Genomic DNA, 12,691 nt, shown 5'->3' on the forward strand with positions numbered 1-12,691 from the left:
CCAGACCCCCTTGTTTGTTCGGCCTACTGCTTCGCACTTCTTGAACTCACAATCCTACCGAATTTCAAGTTTATTTTCCTATTTCAAGTACCTAAAAATAATATTTTGTCTCCCAAGAAAACACCCAATTAAATAACATGGGAATTTCTTCATCGCTCTTTAGACCCCTTAAAAACTAAAAATATTCACTTTTGGCAATTTTCCTGTAAGTTAGTCAAAGAAGGTCAGAATCGTACCAAAGTTCATTATTCTAATCCTGCCGGAAGTGCCTAAACATTTTGGCGTGTAGAAGATGTCCCATATAAATAACATGAGAAAGATTTCTCAGTTCCCCATAAAAACACTCTAAAGTTGGAAATTTTTATTTTTGGTGATTTTCTTGGGTAATGCTAACGAAAACGTACAAGTTTAGTGAATTTCACGTTTTTATTCCAATTCCAAGCACCTAAAATATGAGATTATAGGTCTCCCCCCCTCCCCCCCAAAAAAGGTCCGTTTTAATAACATGGAGAATTTCTTCATTCCTCCTTTAGATCCCTTAAAAATCAAAAATATTCACCTTTGGCAATTTTTCTGTGAGTTTGTCCCGAAGTGCCCAATAATTTTGGGGTGTAGAAGATGTCCCATATAAATAACATGAGAAAGATTTTTCAGTTCTCCATAAAACCACTCTAAACATGGAAATTTTTATTTTTGATGATTTACTTGATTAACACTAACGGAAACGTAGAAGCATACCTAATTCATAGCTGTTACCTAATTCCAATTTTAAGTACCTAAAATATGAAATTATAGGTTAAAAAAAAAAAAGTATTTCATTGGTATTCTATTCTGATGATGGTCTCTTAATAAATACATATTTTAAGCCAATTCTAGAAATATACCATGGAACGTAAAACTGAAAGATTTCATTTCATTTCATAGGCATGTACTAAGAAACACGGATGAACAAAGTATTTTACCTAAAATCACATTAAGTTTATTATTTCAATCTAAGTTTTGAAGTATATCTTTGGAAGTGGATTTTTTTGGGTTTTATTGTTTTACAAAAAAAAAAAAAAAAAAAAACTCAATAACTGTTGCAAACCTTAGTTTTCACACGCAGGAATGAAGAAAAATGAGTCTAAATCCAATGTGACGGCAAATGAAAAAAAAAAAATCTTTCTTAGTACACCAGTAGTAAGGTAACGTTTGGTGAAAATATTTTTAAAAAATCGTGATGGTTGAACAACCATTATATTTAATATGTAATAATTTCACATTGAATACGCCATAAGTGAGTACATTTCACATCATTATAATGCTATTCATTATATAGACTACATTATACAGGCCTACAAAATTAGAGATATGCTAATAAAAAATTGTGGTGTTTACCAAAATTGTTTAATAAAACTTGTTGAAGGTACTGCTCATCTCAAAAGAACTTTTATCAGTTTAATCTAACATCCACAGATGAAAATGTGTGTTTATACATTCCATATAACGTTACCTTCACATGAGAACTAAATTATTTCTACATTAGAATCTTACATAGCGAAGGAAAAGAGCTCTCAAATATTTCCTTCACTCCTTTTAATTACACAAACTTGTACATTTTCAGAATTTGATGCAAACAATTGAAAGCCTCAGAATTTTATGAACAATGTATATTTTGAATCAATCTGTAACGTATAATTATAAATTAGTTTGCAGGATTGAATTTCAAGGTGGAAAAAAAATTAGAAGTATAATTAAGCATAAATGAAAATACAATTTTATGTAAACATAGTAAGTTCGGGCACGATAACGTTTCATTACAGCTGCATTGTAAACGACCGTTTCCTTTAATAAAATGACAAAACTTACTTTTGCACAAGTGATCCTCTTCTGTTAATTTATGTTGATATTTCGACTCGCCCATTTTTTTCTTTTTATTTCTTTAACTTTATTTTTATTTATTTATTTATTATTATTATTATTATTTATTATTTGCAGGCTGGAACTCGTATAATACTACCGTTGTCTGCTTATATAAATCCTTTGAAGAAAATGAACTCCGAATTCCCCGACTCCATTAGATTTTTTGAAACATTCACTGTGCACTTCATATTCCATTATTATCCGTCCACTAACACACGAATAAGAACTGCTATTTCCAGTAACAGATTTGAAATCAAATGTTATTTCTTGATGTTCAGTTTTACTTGTCACTATGAAAGCATGTATACTTACTTCCTGTACTAAATGAAATTTAAATATTTAGAACTATGTACAAATCTCTATTCGTATTTCAATAATTTTTTCTATTAGTACCAAAAATTTGACCAGAAAAATGTTCAGATTTTGGTATTATAGGGATTCCAGCCTGAGAGAAAGAGGAAAAAAATGCGAATATTACTCCAGAGCAAATAGAAATATTAACAAAATACAAGAACAGAATTACAGGTGCAAAAATAAGCTTTGTCATTTTATTTACTTAAGATGCATCTCATAACATCTATCAGTAAATAGAGTAATGCCTCTTTTTGAAAATAATGTACGATATTTCTGTGTTCTACAAGTATATACAGGGTGTTTCAAAACAACACCGACAACGTTTGGGAAGTGATTCTTGACACCAAGATAAGGCAAAAAGTACAGACCATCCCGGGAGCACAAATACTTCCTTTCGGGGTTATAGGCTGCCGAAAACATGAACCCAAAATGTCCATAGCTCCCAAACTATGAGACCTACCGTAGTTGGGTCAGGACTTCACTTAGGAGCTAATATGTGCGTTATCGAAAAATACATGTTTCAGAATTCTAAGGTATTCACGCAACAATTTTTCTACGGGCATTTAATTGGAAGTATCACCAACTACCTCTATAAAAATGGTTACGAAATTACCGCAGGATTCTGAAGCTTGGATATTTGGATAGGACACATAGTAGTTCCTAAGTGAAGTTTTGACTCGATTGCGGTAGGTCCCATAGTTCTGAAGCTATGGGCCTTTAAAGTTCGTTTTTTCACGTTTTCGGCAGCCTATAACTCCGAAAGGAAGCGTTTGTGCACCCACGTTGTCTTATCTTGGTGTCAGGAATCACCTCCCAAACGTTGTCGGTGTTGTTTTAAAACACCCTGTAGAGTTATAAAAAAGATAATATAGTTATATATATATACACAGGGTTTTCATAAAGTCTGGACGGATTTAATTTGCTTATAATTTTCATAAAAATGTTCATAATGAAATCAAATAAAGTGCAAACGGTAGCGGAAGGATTAAATTTTTAGTTGTCAACACTGTTAGATAAGCGACAACTCTAAAGACGTTGAGAGAGGGAGAGGAAGGGCAAGGGTCAATTTCTTACCAAATTCCATCCATTGTTGTTTTACCCGACCTTACCCCCTGCGACTTCTGGCTTTGGGGTCATGTGAAAACGGAAGTTTATGCAAAGAAGCCAAGTGGTTTGGAGAACTTAAAGGACAAAATCAGGGCGTCTGTGGCTGGCATTTCGGATCAAACACGGCGGAACGCTGTGAGTGGATTCCAGCGCCGCCTACGCGAATGTGTGGACGTAAATGGCGCCCAGTTGGAGGTGTGGCGGTGAATGAACTGAGCTGGTGCAGATTACAGGTAAAAATTTAATCCTTCCGCTACCGTTTGCACTTTATTTGATTTCAATATGAGCATTTTTATGTAAATTATGAGCGAATTAAATCCGTCCAGACTTTATGAAAACCCTGTATATATATATATATATATATATATATATATATATAAAAGTTTTATATTCTAATCACTTACGAACCAATTGCTGACATTAAATGTGTACATTAATAGTAAAAAGAAATAACATAGATTTTTAATTAACTATTCAAACAAGGTTCACATATTTTTCTTTACTTAAAAATATAATAAAATAACAGAACAAGGTCAAGCTGAACTTCCGATGCCCCTTCTGAACCTTCAGTATCTTGTTATCATATAGATAACCCAACAACCAGTAATCAAAATACATTGTTGAACTTTGACTCAACTTAAGTATATCTCACGTGTATGAGTTTTCAAGCTACCAGACAGAATCAAAAACTGTGTTGTCTAACAAATACATGATGCCATGCCCCACGAAGTGGTCTAGCCCGCAAGAGAGTTTTTAGTGAGGTGATGTGTGGTTAGCACACTTGATCTCACCACTGCTATTTCTTGTATTTTAAATAAGAGTTCTTTAATACCTCCTAAAGTTCTTTACAATTTTTGATCAACGCCAAAAAATTTATACCTTTACAGGAAATCAATTTTCGGACAAAAAATTTGTCGAAATTTCATTGGCAAAGATGCCATATCACAACTATACTAAGTGTTCAGCCAGGGGCGTAAATAAGGGCCCCGCAGACCCCGCATTGCGGGGCCCTCAAGCCATCAGGGGCTCCCAAATCGTGAAGTAGGACGTAGAGAAGGGGCCCCGCTCCACGCTCTCTGCGAGAGGGCCCTCCAAGACTTTAGTTACGCCACAGTGTTCAGCCCCAAATCGCTCCACTTCAGGCATGCCCTTCCTTGCTTACTTTATACCCCTTCCTCCCCCCAGACCTTTGCAGTATGTTATGATATCCTATATAACAAAAATGATTTTACGGAAAGAATTATCCCAAGCCATACTCGAACTCTAATGTCTTAATCGCATTTCATTTGAATATATGTCATACACACAATGGTTTATTTTCCAAATTTAATGAGAAAAAATTCTATATGTAGTATAATGAACTTAATAATCATCTGGATATAAACTTGTGTCTAAGAGTTACTTTATTCAGGTCAGTACTGTTGTTACGATAACAAACAAACTGAAAAAAACGTATTCGTGAAATTTGTTAAGAGACATGATTCATTTACTTATAGACAGCGGAAGTATGACATTTGTAGGTTTGAGATTTTTTTTTAAGAAAAAAGAAAAAAAATCACCCACCTTCGAAAAGAAGCGTACACTACGTAAGTGATTCCACAAATGTACTTTATATGAGAAAAGAAGAATATTTTGAAACATGATCCATATTCCAAATACGTCACACAATGCAGGGTCTGTTCTGGCTCTTTGGTAAGCGTGAAAGAAAATAAAATACATTCAATCAATGCATCGAGCATACGCATTTCTTTTAAACATCATGTTCTAAACATTGTTGATCTGAAGGAAGAGCCATAAATGAATTGAGGTTGTAAGGACCACTATCACGAGGTTCGACATCTCTCACACCCCTCAATATAAATGCATAATATTAAGGATTATACAGCAGTGGTTGTAGTGGTGCAGAAGATAGGTTTTTGTTCCAGGATCCTTTAGAAACTATTCCTGCTACGTATCTATTATTAATATTTACAGGAGCAGAGAAACGCTGCTAATCCAGAGCATCTACTAAAATTCTAAAATAAAATCTTTTTCGTGACCCTTTCTTTACCAAACCATAACATTCAAAAACTAGTAACAGTACCTATATTCTTTAGCACTTATCTTTACCTTATCTACTGTCAAAGGCTCTTCCCCACGGCGATAAAAACTTGGTATCTTTTCACAGTTGAATAAATTGGTTACTAGCAAGTGGTTTCTGCGATGCGATGCGATTTGCATCATTACTGCTCAATGATGCTATCTGAAGGACAATCTCAAGAGAGAACCTGGGTAGGAGTTAGGCCTTATTATAATGCATGCGATAGGACCGTGATATGCGAGCGATTTGGTAGCGTCTAAAGCGGACTATGGAAATTTTTGGCGGTGAATTTTGACGTCTCATAGAACAAAATTTTCCGGTTTCCACTTATATTTGTACAGAAAAAAAAAGTGACCGAAAAGCTAAATTTCGTGACTTTTATGACCGTTTTCTGATTTCGTGACTTTTGTGACCGATAGACACTCTGTAATCTGAATGATAGAAATAAAATTTTTAAGGACTCTAGTGGAAAATGAAATTATACTCAGTGATACTATTAGAGATTTGAAGTCTCATGCATGTCGTTCTTTGAACGTATTATGGTGGTTCGGATCCCATCTAAACTGTAGGTGCGCATATCAGGGTGTAAAAAAATAATGATTTTTTTTCAAAAAAATCATTTTTGTTGATTTTTTTGATTTAAATCAAACCTTTTTCTTTGCATAATGCAAGTCGTGAACTGAAGAAAAAAACATTAGGAATTAGTATTAAATGTTAATTATGCCATTTAAGTGAAAGTATGGGGTTTTAATTTTGAATTAATTCCCAATCGTTAACCTATTTCAATCCCAAACAATGTTTCTTAAGCATTAAGGAAAAAGTACAGCAATGTATATCAAATGACACTTTTCTTTTCACGAAAGTTACTGGTATTTGGCAGGGGCATATTTTTAAGCAATTGGAACTAGCTAGCGGCACGAAATACATATAAAGTATATAAATTTCGCCTAAAATTAATTAATATAAAGTATATAAATTTCGCCTAAAATTAATTAACTCACTCTATGACCTATAGGAAGTTCAATGCCATGTTCACAAAAGCTCTCCTGACTTTTATCCTTAGTCAACTGAATCCAGTTTCTATTTTGTATTCTTATTTCTGCGAGATCCATCTTAATATTGTCCTCCCATGTGCGCCTAGGTCTTCCTAATGGTCGTTTTCCGATTGTACTTCCAGTTAAAACTGAAAACGTTCCTACTTTCTTCCACTCTCGCTACATGCTCTGCCCACCTGAGCCTCCAAGATTTGATGACCCTAACAATGTTTTGGTGAACGGTATAAATTATGCAGTTCCTCATCATGAAGATTTCGCCATTCCTCATTACCGTTCCTTTTGGTTCCGAATATTCGTTTCAGGATTTTATTCTCAAATACTTTCAGTCTGCGTTCTTCCCTCAGCGTAAGCGACCATGTTTCACAACCATACAGCATAACAGGCATAATTATCGTTTTATATATTTTAAAGCTTGAAATTCCTCGACAGAATTCGCGACGATAAGAGATTTTGAACTGAATAATAACACGAATTCCCTGCTTTTAGTCTATATTTAATTTCTTCGAGAATATAGTTTTCTGATCCTATATATTAGCCGATGGCAGAACTTTCTTTGTCTTTATGCGATGAGTTTTTGTAAGTCAAAAATTTTCTACAGGAATTCCAAAATAAAAAAATCAAGATGATCAGTTCCAGAAGAAGAAACACTTGTGATTGTTAAAAATATGCTTTATGTGACGTGAAAAACAGTTAAAATGCGAGTTGTCCGTGCATTTAAGACATCTGTACATAGCAGGCACGTTTTTATACTTTTCTGTTGGCTATTTCCTCTGACAATTTTTCCTGCACGGGCACGACAAATTTTCTGCGATCACATCGCAGACCGCGGCATGTTCTGCAATGGGGTCAAGTATCCACTTTATCAAAAGTATTATTCGATATTTTAATGCATCCAAAATTTGTCGTATTACGATCCCGAGGAACTCCTATGTATTTAGTACATAAATTTCGCCCAAAATTTTAAAATCTATTTTTTTTTTTTTGTTTCGGAGAGGGGATCGGACCCCTCTAAATACGGCCCTATTATCTGGAAACAAACAAATAGACGTGGACATCTTAAATGAGTTTTCATCTTAAATGTCCATGGTGATTTCCCCTTTGGAATAGAAATTTTAAAACCTTGTGTTACAAAGAGAAGAAAGCAGGGTTCACCCGTTACCCGTTCAAACGGGATTTTCCCTGATCGTTCTCTACATGATACTCGTTTTCATACTGTGCTTACATACATTTGAGTCTCATTGTATTATGATTATCTTCCATAATCGAAATAACAGAACAAAAATGGGATTTTACTTACTTTCACTTTAAATTAATTCATTTCGGAATTTGATTTAAATCAACGATTTTTATTGAAAAAATCAAGTGATTTAAATCTTGATTAAAATCGTGATTTAAATCAGACTGATTTAAATCAATCCACCCTGGCACATATTATATAGTCTCAACGTTAAAAAGAGATACTAAACTTGAACGAACAACAACAATGTAATTCTTTGTTGGATTGGAATTGATAAACATTTTGAACACACATTATTTTCCAAACTAACGAATGAACAGAAGCACTGATTTATATATATATATATATATATATATATAGTGTTTCGAAACAACACCGACAACGTCTGGGAGGTGATTCGTGACACCAAGATAAGACAAAAAGTATAAACTAACCTGGGTGCACAAATACTCCTTTCGGAGTTATAGGCTGCCGAAAACATGAAAAAATGAACTTCAAAGTCCAACCCTCACCTTACTGCTATGACTACCAAATGGATTGGCACTGTAGAGGCGTGTCATCGCTGACATAGTGAAATCATCTACGGAGACTGCACACAGTTACAGGTAATGCTGCACCTGGCTCACGGGACTTTCCACTACTGAACTCGGTAATCTGCTGTATACTCACTGTGATCTCACTAGCTAAGCTTGAACACTATATTGGCACTTGCAGCTAGACTTGTCCAACCTTAAGCTAAGAGCTTACTGGCATGCAGTGTCAATGTTCTCTGCTTTTATACAGATAACAATCCTTCCAAAATGTTCTAGACGTTTCTAGAACATTCTAGAATGTTCCAGATGATTCGAGAACCTTCCAGAATGTTCGCATATTTAGGTCAATGCAATGTACTACGATTGATAATGGAATGTTCCAAACATTCCACAGGATTACCGAATTAAAGATTGCACAACAAAAAACATTGCTGCTAGGTCAGTAACACCTTACTGACCAGTACTGGCAAATTGTCACTTCAGGTCTCACCCGACATGGTCACACGAAAATCGCTGTAGGCTCCAGTACAATTCTTGGCCCAAGTTGACATTCGGCACATTTACGCCACACATATGGGGGCTACCTTGGTATCTAATTTCAAGGAAATCAAATGGGCACTTTCTGAGATATCACTGATCCAAAATTTTCCCGGTATTTCCCGCAAAATGATATTTGATTTTCAAATAAATGTTCCTGACATATCTTGCAGCCTATTCTTTCCTCTTCAAAATGGTATATTATTAATCACTCTGGTTCAATATTTACGGGAGAAATAACCAATTGAAGCTAACGAAGTTCTACATAAACATCAAATTTGCCAATTTTTACCATCCTGTACTCTGAAACTACATGGGGTACAGGGCTAGAATTTGGTGCATGAACATCTCTCATAGGGATCTTCATGTACACCAAGTTTCACCAAATTCTGAGACGACGAGGTCTTTTCTCTTGAAAATTTGCTCGATTTCACATGGAATGGCTCAAGTGTAGAAGCGAATTGAAACTACAGAAAACAAGAGGAACATCTAACGAAACTTAATTTAGTACATTGTGGTACTTCTTTGGATGGAATTTAGTATCTCCCCAAAAAGTGTGGATAACACAAGACATGCATTTTATGAAGAAGTGTTTTTCCACTATCCTCGTTTATGCGTATACCCACCGCCGCTGACACGCCCGCTCTCTACGGACGCACCCTCTCGCTACTGCTAGGCCACCATTTCCTTCTTGCGCTCGGTTATATAGCATTCGTGCTTTTTAGTGTCCACGTAGGACAAATTGGTTTGTGTTTTATGATCTAGTTTCTTTTTTAGGGATGTACCAATATATCGGTATCGGCAAATGGACGCCGATATTTACCAACGATTTTCAATTTGTTTAATATAAACAGTGACACTTATGTTTCATTGGTTTCTTTTTAAAGTAATTTCTTTATGCATGTGTACGCCTTTGATTTGCACTACTCGTATTTAACTGATATTTCTAGTACCTCGATGCCAAAATAGTGACGAAGGTAAGCCAAAGGTCCTCAGTCACTATCATGGGCGCAAGAAGAAACTTTTCTAGGGGAACCCATTCCATGGTTGCTATATTATGTCTGGTATTTAATATACGTGGTTTGCTATAGTACGTACACATTTTCGTGAGCCAGGGGAGTCTCACCCTGCGATACCCCTTCGGGTGTCCATGGTCACGATACCAGACCCGTAATTTGAATCCCAAACGAGACAGAGGTTTCGATTAAAAAGAAAATGCTATGGAAGCAACCCACAAGACGCTCACCCTGTCATTATTTTCTCCTACTTACTGGTTAAAATCAATTAGTTTTAAAGTTAATAGTTTCATCGTTTTCGATTTCGCTGAAATAACTCTTATTTTTTAATAGTATACGCAGCAACACCCGGTTTCCCGCATAATTTTAGTAAACAATAAAAATTTGTTACGGCAGTATCCATTTGCATTATATGTATGTAATACAGACTAGTAATACAATGTAACTATCAAAGTACATTATCAGTCAATATCAATCACTGACTCAGAATGAAGTTTACACTATATAAGTACTTGCTGCTTTTCACTTCATTTTATGTGAACTGGATAAATTTAGTGGAAATATTTGTGTATGTGTGTGTGTGTTGAACCTAATATGAAATTCTGCTTTTTGTCTGTCAAATTTTGGCCTTATATCCAATATAAGCTATTACAATGTTTATTATTTCATTATTCTGAAAATTCCTGACAATATATAAGAAATGTGTCCAAAGGTATCGGCCGTTTCAGTATCGGTATCCGGTACCGATGAGAAAGTGCTAACGGTACATAAATACTTTTATGTCATAGGCCTATGACTACACTGTATTTCAAGCAATAATCACTACCAAGTGAACCAGGTTCACAACCTAGTACTTTAAAGGAGAAAGTAAATAAGACTTACAGTTCCTTTTCTTTTAATTTTGATTTTCGTGTGGTCCGGCGATACAGCAGTAATGCCCTTCCTATATATGGAAAGCGTTATGAAATTGTGTTTGTTAGTTGCTAGGTGCGAGAGTAGCCCTTTTCCGGTGAAAAATGAGGAAGTACAGTGGAGAATAGTCAATACATTTTGATTGTAAAGAAGACTAGTAAATTCGTAGTAGTTATTTTTAGGGGGAAATGATTAGCAATTAAAATTGGTATTGCCGAATATATAAATTGTAAGATTACTTGGGATCACTCGAGCAGATCAAATAGAAAACTTCAGGAAAATACGATGTGAAACATTTTTAGTGAACGAATGAGAGTGTGATATAAGTAATTACTGTGCTCGTTTATGCCTACATCCAACGTCGCTGACGCGCCTGTTCCGTACGAACGAACCTCTTCGCTTCCGCTCGAACCCCTATGCTGCGCTCCTGCTCTGACTCGGTTTGATAACATTCGTGGCCCTTAGTGGACACCAAGCACAAGTTGACTAGCGTTTTATGCACTGTAGTTTTTATGCCACACGTCAACATTTTATTTATACTGAGCCCTCCTGAAGTCAATCTGCAAGTAGTAATGGAGCTTCTCGTTTAGTGGATGCTTTGCTAAAAGAAATACCAAGTTCTCACCTAACCTGAATATATATGTAATGTGTCAAACAGGTAGAACCGTCTTCTCAAGTAATGCAGATTATCTAAACACTGATTTGCTACATTGTCTTGAAAGGAGATTAGAAGCGTCAATATATGCAAGTCACTCGCCGCCAGAACCTGTTATAGTGAAAAGGTCGTATCCACATCTTACATAATGCTGTCATTAATACTGTTTTGGGGGTATGTTTAGTACAAGGGGTCCAGAAGCACGTAAAAAACGCAAAATTTACAGGAGAAATGAGTGATACAAGTACTTAGACGTAACCAAATCTAACCTAACATAAGCCAACGTAAGCTAACCTGAACTAACCTAAAGTAACGTAATATTAGTAGAAATAAGCGAAATTCTATCATTTTTTGGAAAATTATGCGGGATTCTTACACTAATATAACAAACTAAACTAACCTAACGTAACCTAAACTAGCCAAACCTAACTTAAACTAACCAACCCTACCCCAAACTAACCGAATGTGAGCAGAAATTACCAAAATTGTAACATTTTTTAGAGAAAAGAGCTGGACCCCTTCTGCTAAACATAGGCCCTGTTTTGGGTAATAGTTAAGAACAGCTACTTCTCATCTCCCGTGCACGAGGATACATCTTACTGTTGCACTACCTAAACACCCTAAGTACAAGGGCAAGAACTCAGTCTATTACCTACTTTTTAACATCCTAGATAGTCAATGAATAACTCCTGAAAATATGGCGTTTCTCGTCCTTCCCTAAATGGGAAGTACGGCTCCTTAACTATAACCCTGTTTTGAGTTAATTATAGTTATGTGTACAAGGGCAAAGGTTAGACATGCGCCGAACAAATCTAATGCACCAACAATTTTTAAACATATTCATGGAATTAATTTTTTCGTGACTAATGTTCAATTACATTCAAATCATACCTTTCTCTATTCTGTATCTTCGTTCAATACAAAATGTTGTAGTTACGTTAAATTGCAAATATCGCCTTCTCTACTATTCACACCGGCTTTCCACGGACCTCCTCACGGGACCACCACACCACTAGCTCTCAGTGATGCCAACCTGAAACAATATGAAATCCCATGTCGAGAGACAAAAATCCTATTTTACGTGTAAATTTCCCACGTTACACTAATTGAAAGTATGCTGTAATATTAAAAATTATTTTTTTTGTGCTAGTCACTTTTTAGAATATCTAAATGAATAAGCCGTAAATTTCTAACTTCTCGAAAAATAGGGTGACCAGACATACTCTTTTTAAGAGTATTATACTCTTTTCGAGGTTCATATACTCTATACTCTTTTTTCTTCCTAAAAATATCGAATTATACT

The 12,691-nt window shown here is 35.4% G+C and overlaps 1 protein-coding gene across 2 annotated transcripts in view; it reads right to left on the reverse strand.

Annotated features, from left to right (window-relative positions):
• Positions 1–12,435, reverse strand: part of LOC145693561 (S-formylglutathione hydrolase) — a 56,781-nt gene extending 44,346 nt beyond the window's left edge. Inside the window, exons 1-2 of one of the 2 annotated variants that reach the window (XM_081769651.1) lie at positions 12,280–12,417; positions 4,927–5,050 (exon numbers count right to left, since the gene is read on the reverse strand). In XM_081769651.1, the coding sequence (XP_081625777.1) occupies positions 4,927–5,004 (78 nt within the window). In that variant the 5' untranslated portion in view covers positions 5,005–5,050; positions 12,280–12,417. Of the gene's footprint in view, positions 1–4,926; positions 5,051–12,279 lie in introns of both variants that reach the window. The other variant, XM_081769652.1, reaches the window with a different exon arrangement.
• Between the last annotated feature and the right edge of the window lie 256 nt (positions 12,436–12,691).

This window comes from Thermobia domestica, chromosome 8, assembly GCF_964235325.1.
Source record: "Thermobia domestica chromosome 8, izTheDome1.hap1.1, whole genome shotgun sequence".
In the NCBI taxonomy this organism is placed as follows: domain Eukaryota; kingdom Metazoa; phylum Arthropoda; class Insecta; order Zygentoma; family Lepismatidae; genus Thermobia; species Thermobia domestica.